General features: G+C 38.9%; 4 protein-coding genes across 4 annotated transcripts; all 4 read right to left on the bottom strand.

Moving 5' to 3' along the window:
• Window positions 1-15: 15 nt before the first annotated feature.
• dnajc3b (DnaJ (Hsp40) homolog, subfamily C, member 3b) lies at window positions 16-7,264 on the bottom strand. The gene is made up of 12 exons (XM_071459491.1): window positions 6,811-7,264; window positions 5,731-5,841; window positions 5,440-5,564; window positions 5,228-5,302; window positions 4,967-5,110; window positions 4,436-4,617; window positions 4,166-4,285; window positions 3,771-3,876; window positions 3,362-3,482; window positions 2,846-2,978; window positions 2,580-2,728; window positions 16-1,774 (listed from the first exon to the last, which is right to left on the bottom strand). Exons 1-12 carry the CDS (start codon window positions 6,893-6,895, stop codon window positions 1,629-1,631), a joined length of 1,497 nt encoding a protein of 498 aa, XP_071315592.1. The 5' UTR covers window positions 6,896-7,264; the 3' UTR covers window positions 16-1,628.
• Window positions 7,265-7,790: 526 nt separating this feature from the next.
• On the bottom strand, window positions 7,791-10,931 carry cldn15a (claudin 15a). Its single transcript, XM_071459939.1, has 5 exons — window positions 10,562-10,931; window positions 10,168-10,332; window positions 9,777-9,858; window positions 9,582-9,689; window positions 7,791-8,467 (listed from the first exon to the last, which is right to left on the bottom strand). The coding sequence occupies exons 1-5, from the start codon at window positions 10,776-10,778 to the stop codon at window positions 8,371-8,373; spliced, it is 669 nt and encodes a 222-aa protein (XP_071316040.1). The 5' UTR covers window positions 10,779-10,931; the 3' UTR covers window positions 7,791-8,370.
• A 4,748-nt stretch (window positions 10,932-15,679) lies between these two features.
• Window positions 15,680-18,081, bottom strand: fis1 (fission, mitochondrial 1). The gene is made up of 5 exons (XM_071459776.1): window positions 17,997-18,081; window positions 17,453-17,585; window positions 17,037-17,113; window positions 16,722-16,827; window positions 15,680-16,593 (listed from the first exon to the last, which is right to left on the bottom strand). The coding sequence occupies exons 1-5, from the start codon at window positions 18,039-18,041 to the stop codon at window positions 16,490-16,492; spliced, it is 465 nt and encodes a 154-aa protein (XP_071315877.1). The 5' UTR covers window positions 18,042-18,081; the 3' UTR covers window positions 15,680-16,489.
• Window positions 18,082-18,201: 120 nt separating this feature from the next.
• Window positions 18,202-20,718, bottom strand: LOC139606666 (cytidine deaminase). The gene is made up of 5 exons (XM_071458935.1): window positions 20,559-20,718; window positions 20,326-20,442; window positions 19,545-19,656; window positions 19,401-19,458; window positions 18,202-18,421 (listed from the first exon to the last, which is right to left on the bottom strand). The coding sequence occupies exons 1-5, from the start codon at window positions 20,563-20,565 to the stop codon at window positions 18,308-18,310; spliced, it is 408 nt and encodes a 135-aa protein (XP_071315036.1). The 5' UTR covers window positions 20,566-20,718; the 3' UTR covers window positions 18,202-18,307.
• Window positions 20,719-21,027: the final 309 nt, after the last annotated feature.

Here is a 21,027-nt window from a genome sequence, read left to right on the forward strand (position 1 = left end):
TTAGCACGCATTGGATTGTTTCAATATTTTAATACACTTGAGCATGTCAGCTGATTCAGTTTGGCAACAGAAAAATCGATGCCACTAACAACAGAAAACCCTTAAAAAGAAAACCCAGAAACGAAAAACAGTCCCACTCAGCCGATTTAAATACAAAGAGCCTGTCACATTGGTTCACACAGTCGAGCAGTAGATAGGATTCAAAGCAGTTACAGTCACTTTCCTTAAGCTATTATTGACAAGATAACTTAAATTTGTGCTCACAAAGAAAAAAAAAATCAAAACTTCAAGAGAATGTGATCTTAGCTTGTGGTGAAACTGTTTTGTGTCTCACATGGCAGAAAAACATGAGGCTCATTCGTAAAGTTGCACTTTACATCTTCAGCTTAATGGTTTGGTTTTCAGTTTGTGCTCCAGTGCGACCTGATGGACAAATATTATCCAACTACACCGTCTATGAATTACATACAGTATGCCTCAAGTTTTCAAGCTCCAAGTAGAACATTCGACATGTGCACTTTTTTCCTCTGTTAGACCGCAGCCACTGAAGACACACTTGGTTCGTGAAGGGTCTTTGAAAGGCTTTTTAAAAGCCTGCTGTAACATTACAGGAGTGGAGAACATGTGGAGAGGTTTTTCAAACAAAAAAAAGGTTAAAAGTGCAAGTTTTCAAAGACATGCTTTGAGAGGAGTGAAAAGGGAGAAATACTACAGCTCTTGACTCAGTTATCAGTTGCTACGCCTTTTTGTAATAAATAGAAAACAGTTTTTCAGTTATTTTTTTGCATTTTAACCAACTCTTTAAATTTGGTTACATCCATAATGGTTGCTGTTGGATATATAGCCTGTTGAAATTACAATATTTCATTCACATTATTCCAATTATATAACTTTACGAAACCAAACAGCAATCTAAAGCACAATCAAAACAACCACAGAGCGACTACACCGATTTAAGATCCATAGGATTTCAAAACTTTTACACCCACAAGTTTCATGTAATAGTGCTAAAGTCTCACCTACTTTCCATTAATGTAGACGCTCGACAACATGTGTCTGTTGATGTCATAAGATACAAAAGTTTTGGTTCTCTAGTGTAGAGATGCTTTGACATGGTCAAAAATATAGACTGAGATCAGTAAACATGTATTTCCTTTAAAGAATACTGCAAGCAGAAAACCGACAAACTGACTGCCTTTTATGTGACGTCCAGGCAGGAGCGACTGCATTAAAAAAAAAAAAATCAAGTCTCTTGGTAAAATTAAAAAAAAAAAAAATGGCACAAAGAAAGAAATGAGTAATAAGAGCAGACGTCCCAAAAGAAAGAAGGAGTCCAGTAATGATTGCTCTCCCTTCCTAAGGATCTGAAATATTGACACAAGACTTCATTTTCTTCAATCAGAGCAACAAGCTGGGTCCTTAGTTTCTGTCGTAAGAAGTCCTGGTTTTTTCACTAAAAAGCTTAAGTCTCCACTCAAAGGTTCAAGTAGCCCACAAGACTGTGTCCAAGTTGAAGCACAAGTTCCGGAGGAAGACGTCTCCATAAATCCGACTCAGACCTTCCCGCAATGTCCCAACCGTCCGAAAAATGTCCCCACTCCCCCTCGTGTTCGTTAACTCCTCCTTGTCTAGTTGTACTGGAACTTGAAGTGGAAGCTGCCTCCGGACTCAAAGGGGTTGAAGTGAAAAGGCCAACCTTGTTGTCCTCCACCTCCACCCTGCTGGTTTTCCGGGTCCAGGGGATCTTCACCGGCGTCAAACTTCTGCCTCATTTCTGGTGAAAGGATGGGAAGAGTGGAGGGACAAATTTAAGACAGCGCAAGTTACCATGATGCATGTATTGGATTCTGTCAAACAAACGGTTCTGAGACAACCTGATAGAAATTTACTAGAACTACACTGAACCAATGCAACCTCCTTCCACTGTCTTACGCTTCCACTGATTCTCTGAACAGACAACACTTAAGGTTATATTCTGTGCATAATTTTCAAAAGAAGAAGAAGAATTTTCTTGAATGAACAGCACTAGTAGTAGAGTCCGTTGACACCTCATACTTGGCCCCAGCAAAGTGCTGAGATATCTGACTTTTATAACTTACTAACCTACCTCTGAACAGTTTGACATTTCGTGTTTGTACAGATTAAACACTTTAGATATAACATGTTAATAACTGAGCTTCAGAGGTTCAGGGAGGGGGATTTTGTTACTTTAGCCTGAGCTAGGCTAGTTGTTTCCAGCTTTAATGCTGAGACAAGAGAGTGGTATTGATCTACTAACTCTCAGAAAGAAAGCCGGTGAGAAAATTTCCCCCAAATATGCTACAGTGTTTTTAATGAGCTATTAGCGGTGTGACAATGTGACTTTATAATTCAATATTTCCGTGCCGTGATAAGGTCAGCTACAGCTCGGTAACTGCAATGTCAAGTGATTTCACTGATCTTCAGACTCTACCCTTGAAAAATTACCCTCTAAAACTGAAACTGCTCATTGGTTGAATTTCACTCCTAATAAGTGTCTGCTGGACTCCTAAAAAACAAAACAAAAAAAAAAAACATATGTAACCAGTGTAGCTCCTGACCTGGGTCGGTTAGGACCTCTTTAGCTGATGCGATGTCGATAAATTTCTTTTCCGCTTCCTTCTTCTCTGCCTCGGACTGGAAATTGTCGGGATGCCACTGCTGTGCCAGCTTCCTGTACGCCTTGATGATCTCCTGCTTGTTGGCATTCCTGAGGATAAAAGGTTTGTGAGGCTTACTCTATCCAGTGATCTACAGCGGCTGGATTTGTAGTTTGATGTCAGCCCACAGGAAATAAACACTGTTTGTGATAAAACCAGGTGGTTACCTGTTGACACCCAGGATCTTATAGTAGTCTCTCTTCCGAGAGATTTTGAGCAGTTTCTGTGCTCGTTCCAGACCTTCTCTGATATCGTTGCTGTCGCTATCAAACTCTCTCGCCTCCTGGTAGTCCTCCACCGCTGAAGCAAAATACATATGAAAAGATGTTAGAAATAAATACTGTTTTAAAAATAACTTTTTTTTCCAGTCAGATTTGTTTTCTTTTCAGAAGATAATGAAATTCCAGCCATCCTTTGTGTAAACTAACATCTATTTGACAATTTTTACCTGATTTTATTTTGATGAGGATTATTTTGTTATGTTAAACCGTGGAACTCATCTACTTTTGTTTGTGCAGGCAGATGTAGGATCTTTCTGTATGCGAGGCATGCATTATGACGAGTCCGCTTCCTGTTGAACCAGTCTTTTAAGAACTGGGCTTAGCAAGTAGCAAAGACACCTTGTAGATATGTAAACCAGTTTACCGATGTTTAATGTCACTGAGATGGGTGAGTCCCATTACCTTTCTCGTAGTCCTGATTGAGGATGTACGCCTCCGCTCGGTCTCGGAGGACGTTGGCGTTGCGGGGGGTTCTCTGATGGGCCTCTGAACACATGTCTATCGCCTCCTTAGCCAACTTGATCTAGTTTTGGCAAAAAAAGCACGAGATGATTGAGGATAAAAACTATAAGCTAAGACTTTAACAGCAACTAAAACTAAATCTGACCTCACATATCTTTTTACAATGTGCGTTATTTTAAAACCTGTAAACACATGTGATGTCATAAACTTTTAACTTACTGAATGACAGTTTATTTCTAGGTTTAACATCCTGTGGACCATTTATCACAAAGAAAACTGCCTATCACTTGGCTAGAAATCCATCCAGAGCTTTAAAAGTACAGACGAAGGGTCTCATTCTCTCACTCACCTTCACAAGACAGAAGCAGATCCTCTCTTTGGCCAGGTTGGTGTAGTATTCGACATTAGGCTCCGTTTTCATCACCGTTTCATACTTATCAATGGCCTCCTGATACCTTATTGTAGGGAAAGAAAAAGTCAAAGGGGTGAACTCCTGTATTTAACTTCAGCGTTCCTTAATTTTACATAGATGAAAACAAAAAAGTTACAAAGAGAGAGAGATATGACCTGTTGCATGCAGGTCAGGAATCCGATTTGAATGTGTGATACAGTGCAGTATGGGCCTTGACTCATCAAACCACCGAACTTTTACCTCAAGAATTCAAAGTGGCTGACGTTTTCCATTTCAGACGCAAACAATAATTTAAAGCAACACATATGAACCAATCCTAGAGGAGTACCGACCTCTCCTCCTGAATGAGCTCCTCTGCTGAGTCCAGCTGCTTGCTGAGCTTTTTCACCTGCTTGTAGTGGCTGAAACACTCCTTGTCGTCTTGGTCGAGCTTCAGACACTCTCTGATGTGACTGCAGAGAGAAGGATAGGCAGATGGATGAGTTTTCCAGCTTAAAACACATGCCAAGCGCCAAGACAGCCCTGAAGATGAAAATGAGCTCTTTTGCATGACGCTGCTGAGCAAGTCAAAGCAGTTTGTTTATTCCCATCACAAAGCTCACTTGAGTGACTCATGGTGTTCTCCGAGCCTGTAGTGCAGCAGGCTGAGCTTCAGGAAGGCGGCGCGGTTGTCGTTGCGTAGCCTCGTCGTCGGCGTCAGATCCTGGATGGCTTTCTGCGGATCGCCCATTCGGATGTAACAATCCGCACGAAGTTCCCGCGACTCAGGATCCCAGGGAGAGATCTGAAGAAAGATGAAAACTTTTACATACAGTGAGCAGAAAGGTGCAAACTAATTCCACTTAACAGCAAAGAAAATAATGTTTTCTCTGATATAAAACAGTTGGAGACCCAATTTTTTTTCTGTGGATAGAAGCACATGAAACAGGAGCCTTTGCATACTGCATACCAGATGCATCAACTAAAAAATACTGACACTTTATAGCCATATATTTGACATAGAACACCAAATAATAAAACTTGAAAAGCTAAATTTAGTTTCCCAAATTACACCCTACCATTACAATTCTGCAATGAGCCAACATCCACTACCTGACCCTATCTGTAGGCCCCACAACAGAGCTGACACACACCTCTATAACTCTCTCCAGCACAGTGATGGTAGTGCTGTAATCCCCCTGGTGGTATGCAGCATGGGCCTCCTCCTGCAGCTCCTCCAGCTCGTTCGCTTTAACCAGCTGTTCATGAGCTTCTTCGTGGTCTGGAGAGCGCTGAAGCTGAAAAAACAAAAACAAACAAAAAAAAAAAACTGGTAAATTTCTCCTTTAACAACATGTATTAATCACTAGCAGTGATGTAGGATGGCAAAAGTAGTAGCATTTCATTAAACTTACCACTGCGTCAAAGTCCTCCTTGGCCTCCTGCATGTTGCCCTGCTTTAACAGGATATTCCCTCTCTGCAACCTGGCCTGAAAATGGAGGAACAGGAAGAGATGGGGGTGTGAAAGAGAAATATGATAAACACATGGGCACAAAATAAGAGAATAATAAAGAAGATCTGTAAGATTGATAATGTTTTGGGTAGTGAGTGAACAGCTGAGCTTACAGCCAAAAAGTCAGGCTTGAGCTGAATGGCTCTGGTCAGGTCCGGCAGGGCAGATTTGGATTTTCCCATGGCCAGAAAGACCGCAGCTCGCTTGTAGTAGGTCAGGTAATTCTTTGAGTCTCCCTCTGCAAAATGTAAAGAACACTTTTCACTAAATTTCTCTTTAGTCGAAGTAGCAACGAGCGCGGGGAAGTACAAGCGTTATCAGTGCAAAGATACAGACTGAAAATGTCAGGCAGCGATGAGAGTATAAATGCGTGCATGTCTGCATGTCTGTGTGTGTAACCTTACCCACAGCAGAGTGGTAGTGGGACAAGGCTTCAGCCAGCTGACCGGCTGCCAGAAGTTTGCGGCCCATCTCCAAGTGGTGCTCGATCTCTACATGAGTTGCCCCTAAGACACCTGTAACATAAAACTGTGCTTAAGCCTCGCTGGTAATACATCACTGACAAAGAGCAGGCAACAAAAGTGGAACAGCAGACTGTGAGGTAGTCTAATTTTGTCTGTCTGTCACTAACTCAAAACACAGCACTAAGCAGTTTTGTGATTTACATGTAGATTTAAAACTACCACACATTCTTTAACCTCAACAGTCAATTCCTCCAATTTGTGAGTGGGACAAGTCTTAAATAAACTAAAATATTTTTTAAATGGGGCAGAAATCTTGACAAGGCCAAGATCTCAAAGCCAAGTCTGTTCTGATTCAAGTATCCAGCAAGGAACGAGGACCGGACCTCAAACTGACTTAGATTTTTTTTGCATAGGTTTAAAAAAATCAGGAATCATGCCATGTAATAAATTTGTCATCTTTGAGTTTTGGAGGACTGATGGGATTAAACAGGTAATCAGAAGATGTTATCTGGGAAATTATGAGGGTGAATTCTTCACTTTTATGTTTTTTTTATGTTTGCCAGCCAAACGATTAATCAATACATCAGATAAACAATCAACTTAATTTTCTAATATTTTATTTATATTTAATGTATAAGTAAGTAATCGTAGATGCTTTAAATTTGAAATGCAGGTGGCTTTGACTCCTGATGACAGGTAAGGGGGTGGTGGCCCAAAGCAGAGCCCGGTTCCTGGTTACGCCTCTGTCACACTGTACTTGACTAGTTCCATAACTAATTACACATCTGAAGCAGTTACATTTGACTTTTACATATTAAATCATTTTTTTGGGCAGCAGGTGACTTTTATTTTGGAGTGGCGGGCCATGGTGTAACCCAGGTAAGCTAGCATTCCGTCACAGTGTGGGGAAACTTTCAACAGCTAGAAACAACAAATAAGCTGGAAGCCTCTGGAAACCAAAACTTTCGAGGAGGCTTTAATAACTTTTTTTTATTCTATTTTTTTTATTGTAAGTCTTACCGTCCAGCTGGATGTCCAGGATGACACACAGCAGTGACAGCGAGCACAGGACCCCGCTGAGCCCGGTCCGCCGACACGACTCCATTTCCGCACTCGTTCACTCTCTGACACCGGCTCTGCTTCCACGTCGAGTCAAAATGCCGATTTGTTTCATTGAAACAGTGATTATTCTTTATCAACCCCTCATTGTTTCCCTCTACCAGACCGAAAGGGACAGCAGCGACGGTGTATTTACGATCCCGGTGTAACAGTATTCCGTGTGGAAATTAGATACGCCACAGAAAGGTTCCCCCTCTCCTAAAAAAAAAACAAAAACGTTTACCACCCTTTTTTTTTTTTTTTTACCTAATAATAACCAAGCTTTAGATGAACGTAAAACACACTCATGTAATATAACGATGGAGAAGCGGAACAATTAGCGACCTGGCCACATCATAAATGAAACCATTATTCGTCCCCTCCCTCGCTGCCCTACATTTCAGTGGTTGGTCAACCCGCCGCACATCCGTGTTCGTCCGGAGACGTGGGCCTCTCTCATTGGAGACGCTTTATGACTCAGTGTCACAAGTGCAGCCGCCAAGATTTTAGAAATGCTGAGACTATAATGAGTCAAAGTGTTTTTAAAAAGCAGAAAACATATATTTTTTTTATACCATTAACTATTCATATTCTCTGTGGATTTAATCACTCTACTTTACAGTCCAAATTAAGAGTGGGCAATACCGCAAAATCTTTTCAATGGATGTCAGGGCCAGGATTACTCGTATCAATACTGATAAGGATAACCACATTTTAAAAACAAGACTTTTTTTTTTATGGTAAATAAATGTTAAAATTGTGATTGCAGCATTTATTAGTTGATGCATTGCAGCATTAAGAGGACGTGATCAAGATGTGATCTAACATGAAGGATCCTTTTTTTTTTTTTTATCCTATTGACACTAGTATTGATTATATTCTTAAAAAAAAACATCAAATGTTTAGCATAACATGTTTTATTGTGCGCAATCATAAAAAAAAAGGAACAAACAAACAAAATACCACCAAAACAAAGATAACATGTCCTCCACCCTCTTACACAGATACTATCTACTATCTATAAAACTGTACAAAACAACACATAATTTTGACCTTCCCCTTACAGATGTCTAGAAGTGTGTATGCAGATCATCAAATCACAGAATTTCTTAAAAACAAGTGACTGTGTGTAAATGTATTTGTGTGAACATCATCACAGGAACATAAATAAAATCACAGCGAGCATAAAGCATGGTTGTGCATTCAAACAGCGAGAAGTAGCTCAGCTTTGTACAATTTTTACAACATCATTACTATAATTGTAATGCTATCATTTTTACAGAATACACACTTGATAATGTGGCTATATACAGTTCAGGGGTACTGTGTTACTTCCAGCAGTTGATGGACAAAGAAACTTCATCTGAGGTGTAAAAACTAGGAGCACTAGGACATGCTAGGTGCATCAACAAAAACTTGAAGAAGTTCAACCCTGGCATTTATAAGGGATTTGATCGACGTAGTTCTGTTTTCATATCCTGCTCAAACATATGCATTTCGGCCATAAGTACTGGCAGCCACGCTTCTGGTCTGAGTAGGTCCAGAATATACAGTTCCCCTGGTTTGATAAGGCAGAGGGCTGCAAAAAAAAAAAAAAAAGATAAAATCAGAATCAGAATTAGGTTTATTCCCAAATAGGTTTTCACATACAAGGAATTTTCCTATGTGTTTTGGTGCATAACGATAGACAAAATGTAAACGAAGGTTTGGCCACAAATCAACAATCTTGAAAGCATTTGATTGGGCTTTTTTCCATTCCAGACATTTTGAAGCAGAGGTGTTAACTAACATTAACAATAGCTCCATTACATTCAAGTGCCCCAGAGCCACCATGCAATACCAAGACCCTAAAAACAGTCATCCTGGAAAAGGGTTTATTTCACAATAAAATGATGAGAAGGCTATCTACTGTTTAAAGCAGCTTTGTCTCTCTTGAATTCTTGTGAAAATCAATGTAGTTTTGTAAGTTGTTTTCAGCCCATTCCTCTACTGTGTATTTGCAGCATCTTTTTTATATTTTATTTTATTAGACCACTGGGGGGCGCCAAAGTCAGATATTTTCAAATCTTAAGAATGCAGCTTTAATGTCTGACATTTCTTACCAAATGTTGCCTCTCAGACCTGACTCAGCCTTTCCTCACTCCAAACCCTTCCACCACCAGGTCCCTGCATTGAATTTCCTGCACCGCACATTTGTCTCATGTACGCCTGTGACTGATAAAGCTATTTAAAAATGGTATGACACAGGTCACTGATTGGTTAATGCTGTCATGACTAATCCCCACATGCCAGCCCTTTAGGTATCACACTTTATTGCAATTTTATCATTGTCGTAAACAAGTGTGTTTCAATTGGCTGGTGCTATCGGGTGATAACATCCAGTGAAAGCTCTGGTTACATCCCACACCTGAGAGAGTTTTAGAGCTTCTCTCAGCTTTTTACGTTCACCGCATGCTTGTAAATTATATCAGATTTTGCACACGTCACAGTTCATTTTCGCTTTTTTTTTTTTTTGCAAGTGGTCAAAAAGCAATGCATTATATTAACCAATGGCATCTACAACAAAAACTAACCTCCAAACTATTGTACATTTCGACTGATTCTTCTCAACTCTTCACAAAGGTGACACCGCGTTGTGTTAATGTTTGGCAGATAGAACCAAAAGGGGATCAAACAGTCGAAACTGGACTTACTATTTTTCCTCTGTGCCAAATTTGCAGGAGCAGGTGAGACAGACTCCTCCTGCGATGGCGAGCACAGCCGAGCACCAGCCGATGTAAAGCCCTTCTCCTATTTCATACCTGCAACACACAGCAGCGTGCAGTCAGCCAACGCTCGTGCGGGCTTCACTTTAGGCCTTAATAGTCACCCCTCTCCCTTTCTCTTACCTTATCCCAGGATAGAAAGGGTCAAAGAATTCCTGAGTGATATTGAAGGCGTACCAGGACACTGAGATCATTGTGCACACACCTTTTGACAGAGAAAAAAGATCCCACAAATATTTAATCATTGAGGAGGCAGTGTAGAAGCTGCCAGACAGTTTTACACAGGTCCAAAGGAAGCAAACTAGGAGAAAATTTATGGAGGATTGATCTGAATGCGCAGTAAAACATGATCATGATTTATCACACAACTTCCTTAATCTACTGCTGAGGTGGTGTTAGCGGATCATCATTATCAGAGATGTCAAAAGAATATGAGGGTTTGTTTTTGTTTTTAAACTTTGGATTCAATCCCACAGATTTTTTGCACATTATTGAATGTTTTTTGTTTTGTTACCTTGAAGTATGAATAAGACTCCAGCAGTGCCAGCAATCCTGCCTTTGAGAACATAATTTTCCCCTCCTGCCTTTGAACACTGTAATCCTATCAGGGCCGCCACCAGTCCAAAGGTGCCCAACACTATCGATGTGATCATCAAGGCACGAGATGCCTGGATGTAACCTGGAGATGACGAGGAAACAAACAAAAAGCCACTGAATTCATCATCTTTTATTTAAAAAATCTTGAAATTGTCCTTTAACGGGTGCTTTTCATCAGTTTTTTTTTTTCAAATTTCTTTCATTTTCTTAAGTTAAAATGATCAATACTTGATGTTTTGTGGATCAACACTTAAGATGCATAATGAAAATTATATTTATTTATTCCATTTTTTTTTTTTTTTCCAACATACCATTCAAAGCGAGCAGTGAGGGGAACTCTCTGCAGTTATGAACCCCGGTCGAATCCGTCGCACATGACATCCACAAGTTTTCATAGATGGTGGAGGTGGTGATGACGTTCCCGTCAACGGTGGAGGTCCTCCAGTAACGGTTGGGCAGGGTGACCCCCACCAACACCCATCCAATGAACCCCAAAATTAAGGCCACTACTTCCACAATTGGATCCATTCCTCCTCCTCCTTGGTGCAGCAGTCAGTCAAAAGTAGATCCAGATCTCGAATGTAACAATTCAACACAACTTGTTATAAAAGGCTGAACATCTGATTTTGTCGAGTGTGTGTGAGAGTGTGTGGTGTCTGTGCTGCCACTGTGAGATGTGTTCAGCTCAGCAGATATATATAATCATTTATATGACTTGCTTTCTCTCCTCCCCCCTCTCCTCACACACACACACACATACACACACAATTTTTTTTTTTTTTTTTTTTTTTTGCATTTTACACCCCTGAAACTGAGCAGGTGTTTATCGCCTCACTCAGGGTCCAATGGTCATCTGTTGCTCTTAATGACACTACACTGTTTATGCTTTCAGACATGTTTATCAGGCATATTCAACCACATTTTTGTGTTTTTTTTCCCCATTCAGAACACACTGATTACAAATAATTAGTCACATTTGAGCTGGTTTAAAAAAAAAAAAAAAAAAGATGATCAATCAAATTTTATTATGTGTGTGATTTGTTTTGATTTATAACCAAAGTACTGAAGTGGCATTAAACGCAGGACCTACTTTTTGAATATAGCCAACTGCAACTTAGTTAGTTTTATTGTTTTGGTTTGAATACCTCAAGGCCGCAAAGACACAAGGTCACAATCACCCAGAGTCACACCCTGTGCTTTATAACATTTGGAAAGATGTCAGCCTCTAACTGCTTTATTTTTTTGAGGGGCCAAAGTCACAGATAAAGGCAACAGGTCTGAAGTTACTCAGTTTCTCCTGCTTTGTGTGTCTTCATTAATAATCCCCCTGATAACTGCTAGGGTCAGTGTTGCCAGACCCAGGGCACTCTGAGCACATTGGTTTCACCAAACTGATAATATTAAGCTAAACCTTAACCTAACCTTAACCGAGTGCGTGGAGACGAGGGGATTTGTCAACTAGCAAAGTCATTTGTGTAAAGATCAAGAATGAGGTTCCAGGAATAGACACACAGTTCACTGGCAATAACCCTGAGCCGAGCCGTTGATTGGTTTTCTGTGAGGAAGTGAGAGGTGATGTGTTTGCAAAGGAAAGTTTGTTAACTGAAAATCAAATACAGTGACACAGCAATAGTTGTAAAGTTTAACCAAATATGATAATCTATATTTAACATTGAGAAAGAGGCGACTGGAAGCACTCAATACAATTGAGTTACATTCTTCTTCTTTTATATATTTTGGTGTGTGTGTTTGTGAATGAGGCAAAATGCTAATAAGGTAATAAGGAGCAATAAAAAGCCGGCCGCTGGTGCAATTATCAATGATGACATAAAGACATTATAGTAAATATTATCATGGAAAAAAACAAAGACGAGCACATGAAGCAATATGAAAAGACTTTATCTCATTAGTTTTTATGTTGCTACAAAAATGTAATTAGCTGTGTCCTTTTTAAAGGTACACCTAAACAGATATTATACAGGGAGTTTTATTTTTGATTCAGTAAATGCTGTTTTTCTGTTTCTTTATTGTTTTGAAGACTGAAGTATCTTAATTTGTGTTTTTACAGGTTCTTGTTTCTGTTTAAGAGTTTCTTTTTTTTCCCTATTTCTTATATTTACTTTCTTCCATTTTGATTAATTTTAAACTATTTGTTGTGATTTTTTTTTTCTTGAAACCCCAAACCTCAAAGTCCATGTTTCAATGAAAAACCCATTTATTAACACATGGACCCTGTGAGAGTATTTTTGAGTCCTACAGGATGGATGCTTCTGAGACTTCACAGTTTTGTTTTTGTTTTGTTTTTGTCGTGTTATACAAATACAGGTTGAATATGTGATTATTTATTCTAAAGGGCAACCTTCCTTTTTTCCATCTGTTTCTCAAAACTAAGGCAGAAATTCAAACCTCAGTTAGGTCTAAACTAACTGTCTCACCTCTATCTGAGCTGCTCTGAAAACCAGATCCCACCATAAATGTGTCTTTTTATGGCTGCGCTGTTTGCAGAGCTAAATTTTACAGCTCACTTGGCTGAGCATTGGTCGCTGATGGGTTTGTGTTGTTAGATGCTAACAACACTGGTGGCTTTGTCTGTCAAAACAAAACTTTATGTGATTTTTTTTTTAAAGTGATACATGGAAAGGAGCCCATAACATTTTTATGTGCTGTCCAGGAAAAACTCATTAAAAGGAGGTGGGATGAGCAAGTGATAAGATGTTTGTGTGTTCTGGTGTATTTACAAAAGGAAGATGAGCAATCTCAGTAAAAAATTTAAATTGATATTGCGGTTTTAAGAGATGAGGACTTCCCTAAGAGTCCAGACCTTCATTAAAAACTGAATTCTTTAAGCAGAAAGGTTGAGTTTCATTACTCTGCAGCTGTAGTGCGACTTATGAAATACACACGGTGTGGAAAGCACTTGTTCGAGAGCTTGTTGTCAGAAAACATTTAAGATGTAATCTAGAATTTGACATCATGACTGGAATATCGGTTTTAAAAGCAAAGAAAAGCAGCACAGGATCTGTTGAATCAATAAGTAATAGACAACACTATTCATATTGACACATTTGTTAGCTACACTTGCAGCATGACTGTACAGATGCTTCTACCGTAGCCCCTATTGGATGGATTGGCTCAAAATTTAATGGTCCCCATAGGATTGATCATAATAACTGTGGTGATCCCCTCACGTTTCCTCTAGCGCCATCCTCAGCTCAAAAGTTTAATTTGTCCAATACTATATGGTTGGGCTCCATGATATGTTATTAGCAGACATTTTAAACCCAATTCAGTGGGATGTTAGGAGTTAATAAGTAATATGTTTTTATCCCGTTGTGGTGAAAACTTAAGAAGTGTCACATACACACACATCCAGTATATTCAAACATGATGACTGAAAGACTTTTGACTCTCCAAAAGCATTGAAAACCTTTCAAGGATTTTCTTTTGTGCCCTCAGAGGCCACGACATGTTGCCTTGCCTACTGTTGTTGCTGCTTTTGTCTGCAGACAGTGAAATATCCTGAACAAGTGAATGAACAACACTGAAAAAAAAAAAAGTACAATCTGTACAACAGGAAGATAGAAAGAACTAATTAAAGGCAGGAGGAAAGTATCGCTGCCTGTGTGTCACTGCAGTTATATACCGTGTGGTCGCAGACAACGAGCTGCTGTTCTACTGGATTATACAATAACTTCAATTAGTGTCTGATGACATTATACAGGATGTAATTTAGCCACGACACCATGTTCCCAGATGAAAACCCTTTCTTCATGATGATTACGCTATCCCTCAGCTATTGCGTTAAAACAAGTGAATAGTCTATGAACATTGGCCCTTGTAACTGAAACTCACTGAAGCTGATCTGAATTACACCGGCTTTGATGAATCATTGATGTTAAAGTGTGTTTGAACTGTCCATGGGACGAGTCTGAAGAAAATTCTGACGTTGGTTAGATATTAAGTTTATATGCTGCTCCTCTGTTTAGATATTGGATTCAATTATTTGGATGTGTACCCACCCTCATGTCTGGTTTTCTCTTTTTGTTTACCCACTCGATCACCTCTTTCACACCAAAGATGATTGTTGTCACTGATATGTCCCTGTGGAGTTTCGGTCCTGTCAGGTGGGTTAATGAATAACAGTCCACTAGGCTGATAACACCACACACAACAGATAGCCTCAATAAGCCTTCCTGTCGTAAAACCTGTGCCGGCGACTTAAATCTCCCCGGGGGTCAAGATGTGAGGATGGTCGACAGCGAGCGAACTAGGCCAAGCACGTTTTGGTTCAAATGTGTACGGTTTGTATCTTACTGCTTAAGACTCGAACACTTAGATAATGTTCATAATGTCTTCTCCTCCAGTTTCCACCAAACTGTCACTGTAAGTTCAATAGAGTCAATAAATGAGAGTGATAAGAATTGGATTGCATACTGGACTTCGCTCCATCAATAAAAGAATCTTAGGAAAGCATCTTTGATATATGGATCTGTTGCAGGTTTACAGAATAGGAAAGTTTCCTGGTCTTTCACAACAGTTAGAAACATAAGAAAAAGCCTACTGATAATGTCATTTTTATGCAGATGATACAGTTTTGTATGCATTTAGCTTCTTCCTTCTATCAAACAATGTCTGGATTACAGGACGCCTTGTACTAAAATAAAATTCAACAAGACAAAAGTTTTTTATCCCCACATTTCATTCATACACTTAATGAGTCTGAAATCAAAGTCGAATCTCATAAATACCAAGGAATTTAGTTAGTCTTATTTTAAACCATATGTGGGGCAACTGGGCCAGAAATTAAAGATGGCTTTCTTTTGACACATTTACAACATATTTATTTTTATTTTGTAATTTCTCAATATTGTAAACATTGCTGAATAAGTACCAATTTGTAACATGTACTTGAGTATTTCTTTTTTATGCCACTTTGTACTTAAATTCCTGAGGGAAATATTGAACTTTGTACTGCTCTACATTCATTTGACAGATGTAAATACTAGTTACAATTTAAGAAGATAAAATATCATGCTTTGTTATAGATTACACAACCCAGCGGTATATACAGTTAAAGTTGAAACAATTAGTCAATCTACTGATGGACAAAAAATTGGCAACCATTTTCATGATTTTCATGTAAAACATTTCATAGTTTAAGCTTCTCAAATTTGAGGATTTGTTGCTTTTTCCTTGTAATTTATTTTATTTAGTCCATAAGTAATCATTCTGTAAATGTGTGACTTGTGACATCGCCAGGAACTTGAGAGATGTCTGATTGTTTCTGATGTGTTAGTTTATCAGCATTTGTGCGACTGTGGTTGTTGTATTTCTTCTCTTCTTTCTGCTGTGCTCAGCTCTTTCGTGAATAACACAATAAATAAATAAATGAATTTCAAAAATAAAAAATAAAAACACAAACACACACCTTAAGATTTTATCTCAGTTTGAAATCATTCTGTTTATTTACCAAGATGGAAAACACAAGTCATTAAATGCAGCACAGATAAATGTTTGAAAATGCAAATTACATAACAAAATGTATTAATCTAAATGTGTTGCCGCCCTTATCTCAAACTTGTATTCAGAACCAATGAAAAGAAACCTCTCTTCCAAAATAAATGTACTGCATCCGTTCTCTGCCCTCACAGCAGCAGCTGGACTTACAGTTATCTAACCGGAGTACAGCAGAGTCACTGTCACTTCACCAGCAAACAAATGATTTTGTTCCTTTTGACTTTCAGGCTAAACTTCCTGCTGCACCAGTAACACTTTCCTTAACAATCCTTTATGTCAAAAATAATGAAAATGACAGTTACAGAACCACAACTGCACTTTCACAAATATACATGTTTTTTTTTGTTTTTTTTACAAAACATAAATTTCAACTTAGGAATTTTAGGCTGAGGTGCATACTAACTGATAAATTAGATAAAATTGAGCTGTACCTTGTCTATTCTAATTTATTTACATAAGTAATGTGAAAGTGCCATGCTATAGTGTGTAAGGTGATAACAGAATAATGACATATGTATAGTGAATTCCAACCCTGTTATAATATGAAAACAGGTTAACCACTGGCTTTATTGAAACCCTTTGTAAGCTTAAGTTAATACTCAACTTCAAACCAAAATGTTATATCCTTCAAACACTCTCCACACAAGCCTTAATTTTCAATGCAGGGAAAGGGTCAGTTTATAAGTCCAGCAAAAATGAAGACACATCATCTCATGTCCAGGTTAGGATTTGGCAGCTCCCTTTGACACAGCCAAGCCGATGAGTCCTGCTAAGCCGGCCACGCCGAGACCGATTCCCCCAACGATCGCCATGCCAACCAAGCCATCTAGATGACAACAGGTGAATGTCAGAATGTAGATCCATTCATCCCACAAGAGGGTCAAATAACACAAACAAATTCTATTATCAAATTACGTCTCAGATGTATTCAGTGAGAGCTTTATTCTCTTTTACCTTTCTTTAAAGCCTTGTCGATGAGTTTCTCCAGCTCCAGAGCCTGCTTGTTCCCGGGTTCGTTCTTAAGAAGAGTCCGGATGTACTTCAGGGCTTTTTCATATTCCTGGAAGAAGAATGGGGGATGGGAAATTGAAAGAAAGTACTCTCAGATATGTGAGGGCTGCATTTAAAAAAATGATTTTTGGTAATTAATGTCTACAAATTAACACAAATGTGTGAGGCTCAATAAACAAAATGACAACAAATGCTTTCAGTTAGAAAAACCCACATATTTAATAACTTTACTGTCGTGGATTTAGGAATGACACTAACTTTGAGTCTGTAGTTGGCCACTGCAAGGTAGAACAAGAAGTCCCGGGAGTCATCCTTTGAGGCTTTCTGAACAAGCTCTACAAGACAGAAGTAATACTGGTTCAAACTATGAAACTGAAAATATACAGTCTGATAATTTCTCATTCTGAAATTCAGTTACTTTATTTGGATAATAATATGTAACAAGGAATAGCACCACAGAAATACCAAAAATATGTTTAAGGTCATTTATAAACAGTGTAACCTTTAAATATGTGTCTTTTGTTTGTCTTTAAATATCACAATTTGAAGGATATCTATCAAAAGTGTTAAATCATTATATAGGTTTACAGATTGATTTAGTTAACTCTGAAATACATCAGTATCACCAATTCTCAAACATGTTTTGAAAATAATACAGCAATGCTTTAACTTACCCTCCAAGAGAGCAATTCCCTTCTTGATATCCTCTGAGTATTTACTCCTGATCAGACACCACGCATATTCAAACTTTGTTTCTTTGGAGACAGCTCCCTTCACCAGCTCACTGTTGTATTTCTTCTCAAATTTCTGCCAGAACAAAAGCAAATACGGTCCGTAAGAAGCGAGCACAGAGTTGAATTACTATAATATTTAACTAAATCATGTGTACAGGAAGCCGGTGAAACCGAAACTGCGTAATTTGCCAACACTGCATTTAAATCGTGTTGTCACCTCCAGCGTGTTTTTAACATTAACCCTATGTCATTGCGTTTGCCTTAATAACAAAAACACCGTGACCAGTTTTTCATCATGAACACTATCACCATTAGCATTAGCTAGCTCGGTGACGCGATAACGTCGGTCCAGAAACGTCCTGTATCGTTCAAGTTTCAGCTTTTACCACCTGCTCAGGTGCTCTGAGGCCCTCGGTGAGAGCCTCTCTCTGGGTTAATATGTATGTTTGTTGAGAGAAAGAGGTTTAGTAAAGTGAAAACTTACTAAAAGGTCTTCAGGAGCTACCACATCACTCAGAACAGCCTCCATGTTTCCGGAAACAGCTTTCGGCCCCGCCCACTTTTAAATCACGTGCTATGACAATTTGCTACATCATTTCGTCTCTGACAATAATAATAATAATGATAATGATAATGATAATAATAATAATAATAATAATAATAATAATACAAAAATAATTAGACACATGTTTAGGGGAAAAAAATGAGTTTTATTGTTTATTTATGTAAAGTTCAATGCCAACTTTGCAGTGTTATTTGCTATGAAATAACTCAATGTATCATGAGGCCTCATTATTAAATGTTTCCGAGGTGTGCTGGGGAAAAAGCCAGAGGCAACAGTTCACTGAGGCTGGTTTCTTTGTACGTCCCGTCCGGCTTGGTCAAGTATACGGTCCAGTCTGATCCAAACTGGAGAAAGAGAGAAATCCTTAAACATCCAGAAAATTATAGGCTAACTAATGTTACTATGGCAGACAACAGAAATTAAATGCAATACTTTTTTAATGCCTTCTAAGGCCTAGTTTGACAAAACTCAATCCAAAACTCTTAAAGACTTTTGAAGATCTGCACATACCCTGTCCTGACACTGAGTCCAACTCACTTAATATAAACCACTCAGAATTAATACATCTGTAATAATATTGAAGTCAATTTGTAATTACTCTGTTAATTGTTCAATTGCATTTTTTGTGAATTTTATTTCCTTACATGAAGCTAATAATTTTTTTTATGTAAAAGTTGTCAAATATTGGGTTAGAGACTAATTGATAAAAAAATTGTTATTGAGTTACTGTTGTTTAAATTACTGAAATCAGCCACTTCTAAACTACTTCAAGCTCTATTATTATAGCTGGAACAAGAAAAGAACAACACATTCATACAGCTGCCTTAATTTACTGATACAGACTACTTGTTCTCTGTGAGGAAGTTATAAAATTTTACTATGCAAGGTTATTAGTACTGGTGTTTGACATGCCTATAAAATAGAGTGGCTTTTTATTTACACACAGCCACCTCATACTACAATTTCCAAAGATGTGTTTAGCAGGGAAGAGATAGTGTTCCAGGTTTATATACACTGTAAAAACAGACAAACCCGTATTTTCTAAAGATAAATGGAAAAATTGTTTCAAATGCAAATCAACTTATTTCAAGTATTTTCTAAAATCAACTTTTCTTTATTCTAGTGCTGCCCGGCCTTATTTTTCCTCCAACCCGATTTCTATGGGCAATAGGGCGAAATATTCTCACGTCACAGGCAGATTTTTTCACTTGTTTTAAGAAAATAAGGCTTAGTGTGCAATTATGGAGAGAAATAATTTCTTTCTATGCAGTGCAAGTTTTTGCAGTGCATCACGTACTGACCACAGGACAATGATTGCCTCACCTCCATAAGAACCTGTCGACATGCTCCACAAGGCCCGACAAAGCGGTCTTTGATGTCACTGTACAGAAGAGAGGATGAGCGCATAAGAATATGTGCCATGTGAAGCTCTTAATGTGTCGCCTGTGTCATTATACCGAGTCTCACCATGTCACAGCGATAGCCGTGAACTTTCTGTGCCCTTCCACCACGGCTCTCTGGATGGCCGTCCTCTCAGCGCACACCGTCAGACCATAGGAGGCATTCTCCACATTGCAGCCTGAAGACATAGTAACATTTAGACTCTGAACTATTTCACAGCAGAAGTATTCACAACCTTTAAAACAGACTTCTTCTTGATTTTAAAACTTTTATTTTGAGGGTTGTACATTTGATTTTTCTTGTTTAAGATACCGTATGCATATTTCTTCTACCACTTTGTAATTTCTACTTTGAATGTGGAAGTCTTGCTTTATCAAATAGCAAGACCACCATGTTTGAATACTCCATTACAAGTTAAAGTGCTCATTATGCAGTAGAACGGCAATTCTATTGTTTATATATCATAATAAAGTAATATTACTGGTGTATTTGTGTGTAAGCATCAAGATAAGATAAGGTAAGATAAGATAAGCCACCACCCAGTGGAGATTATAAAGTGGCAGCCAGTCAGTCAGCAAAGTGACACTTGGAGGACCAGCCACACCTTGTCCAAAACAGTGCCTGCTGCATCCTAAACACAGGCTGGACACAAGGATGGTCACAAGCACCTTACCTGTGGGTATTCATTCACCGTGCTCATTTACATTTCACCTCTTTTGATAGCGATTATAATTTTAGAGATGACAAAACATTTCGAAAAAAAAAATTCAGTGCAGCAAGATACACACGCCACCTGTGAAAAAGAGTCATTAGAGAGGGTTATTACCACACAGTCTATGGTTATTACCTTTGATTATAGCGCCATCTGCTGTTAAGATGGCGGCCCCGACAGGGAAGCGGCTGTACGGACAGTACGCCATGTCCCGGGCCTGCAGGCAGCTCGACACCAGCTCTTTCACCTTATCTGCGCCAGAGCAGAGACATGAGCAAGCAACAACGAGCCAAATCACAGGTGAGCTGTGGCCCTACAGGTTACAGACAGGGTGGAGGAGGCGGTGGTGGTGGTGGTGGTGGACTTGCCTGCCATTGCAGATGGAGACTTCGCAGTTTCGGGTGGAGAGTTTTTGCAGCCGCGCCGTCATGTGACAGACAATTTTTTTTTCCACTTTGATCTTGAGTCGGGATGCCGAGTTTGCTGACCCCCCTCAAAAGCGAAACAAGAAGGGATGATACTGTTTACTCCCGCGTCATTGGTCGGCTGGATGCAACGTCATCGTTATTGTCGTGAGGCCCCGCCCTCTGTTCAAATATGTGGCGCGGAAGTGGGGCTCACAAAACAGCTCTGACTTTCAGATAAATGAACTGCGCATGACTGCAAGTTTGGACAAGATTTCATTATAGCGAATAATATTGTTTATTCCTGCAATATTTGTGTTACATGTTACTACACAACAGCAACAAATAAGATAATAATAGACATACACATTAATAACACATGGCCTATATAAACTGTTACATATATAATATATAATATGGTATAATATCCTGA

The sequence above is a fragment of the Trachinotus anak genome, unplaced genomic scaffold, assembly GCF_046630095.1.
Source record: "Trachinotus anak isolate AG129_WGS33_773 ecotype Australia unplaced genomic scaffold, CSIRO_AGI_Tana_v1 ptg000023l, whole genome shotgun sequence".
Classification (NCBI taxonomy): domain Eukaryota; kingdom Metazoa; phylum Chordata; class Actinopteri; order Carangiformes; family Carangidae; genus Trachinotus; species Trachinotus anak.

What these genes read in the sequence shown, in the direction of transcription:
- cldn15a (XM_071459939.1), bottom strand. Translation starts at nt 10,778, where the DNA reads ATGGATCCAATTGTGGAAGTAGTGGCCTTAATTTTGGGGTTCATTGGA. An exon ending in CTCACTGCTCGCTTTGAATG is followed by an intron (nt 10,333 to 10,561) that starts GTATGTTGGAAA and finishes CGTCATCTCCAG; the next exon opens with GTTACATCCAGGCATCTCGT. An exon ending in AGTCTTATTCATACTTCAAG is followed by an intron (nt 9,859 to 10,167) that starts GTAACAAAACAA and finishes CTCTGTCAAAAG; the next exon opens with GTGTGTGCACAATGATCTCA.
- dnajc3b (XM_071459491.1), bottom strand. Translation starts at nt 6,895, where the DNA reads ATGGAGTCGTGTCGGCGGACCGGGCTCAGCGGGGTCCTGTGCTCGCTG. An exon ending in CCTGGACATCCAGCTGGACG is followed by an intron (nt 5,842 to 6,810) that starts GTAAGACTTACA and finishes TTTATGTTACAG; the next exon opens with GTGTCTTAGGGGCAACTCAT. An exon ending in TCAAGCCTGACTTTTTGGCT is followed by an intron (nt 5,303 to 5,439) that starts GTAAGCTCAGCT and finishes CTCCATTTTCAG; the next exon opens with GCCAGGTTGCAGAGAGGGAA.
- fis1 (XM_071459776.1), bottom strand. Translation starts at nt 18,041, where the DNA reads ATGGAGGCTGTTCTGAGTGATGTGGTAGCTCCTGAAGACCTTTTA. An exon ending in TAGCTCCTGAAGACCTTTTA is followed by an intron (nt 17,586 to 17,996) that starts GTAAGTTTTCAC and finishes TTGTTCTGGCAG; the next exon opens with AAATTTGAGAAGAAATACAA. An exon ending in CGACAAGGCTTTAAAGAAAG is followed by an intron (nt 16,594 to 16,721) that starts GTAAAAGAGAAT and finishes GTTGTCATCTAG; the next exon opens with ATGGCTTGGTTGGCATGGCG.
- LOC139606666 (XM_071458935.1), bottom strand. An exon ending in AGATGGCGCTATAATCAAAG is followed by an intron (nt 19,657 to 20,325) that starts GTAATAACCATA and finishes CTATGTCTTCAG; the next exon opens with GCTGCAATGTGGAGAATGCC. An exon ending in GTCGACAGGTTCTTATGGAG is followed by an intron (nt 18,422 to 19,400) that starts GTGAGGCAATCA and finishes CTCTTTCTCCAG; the next exon opens with TTTGGATCAGACTGGACCGT.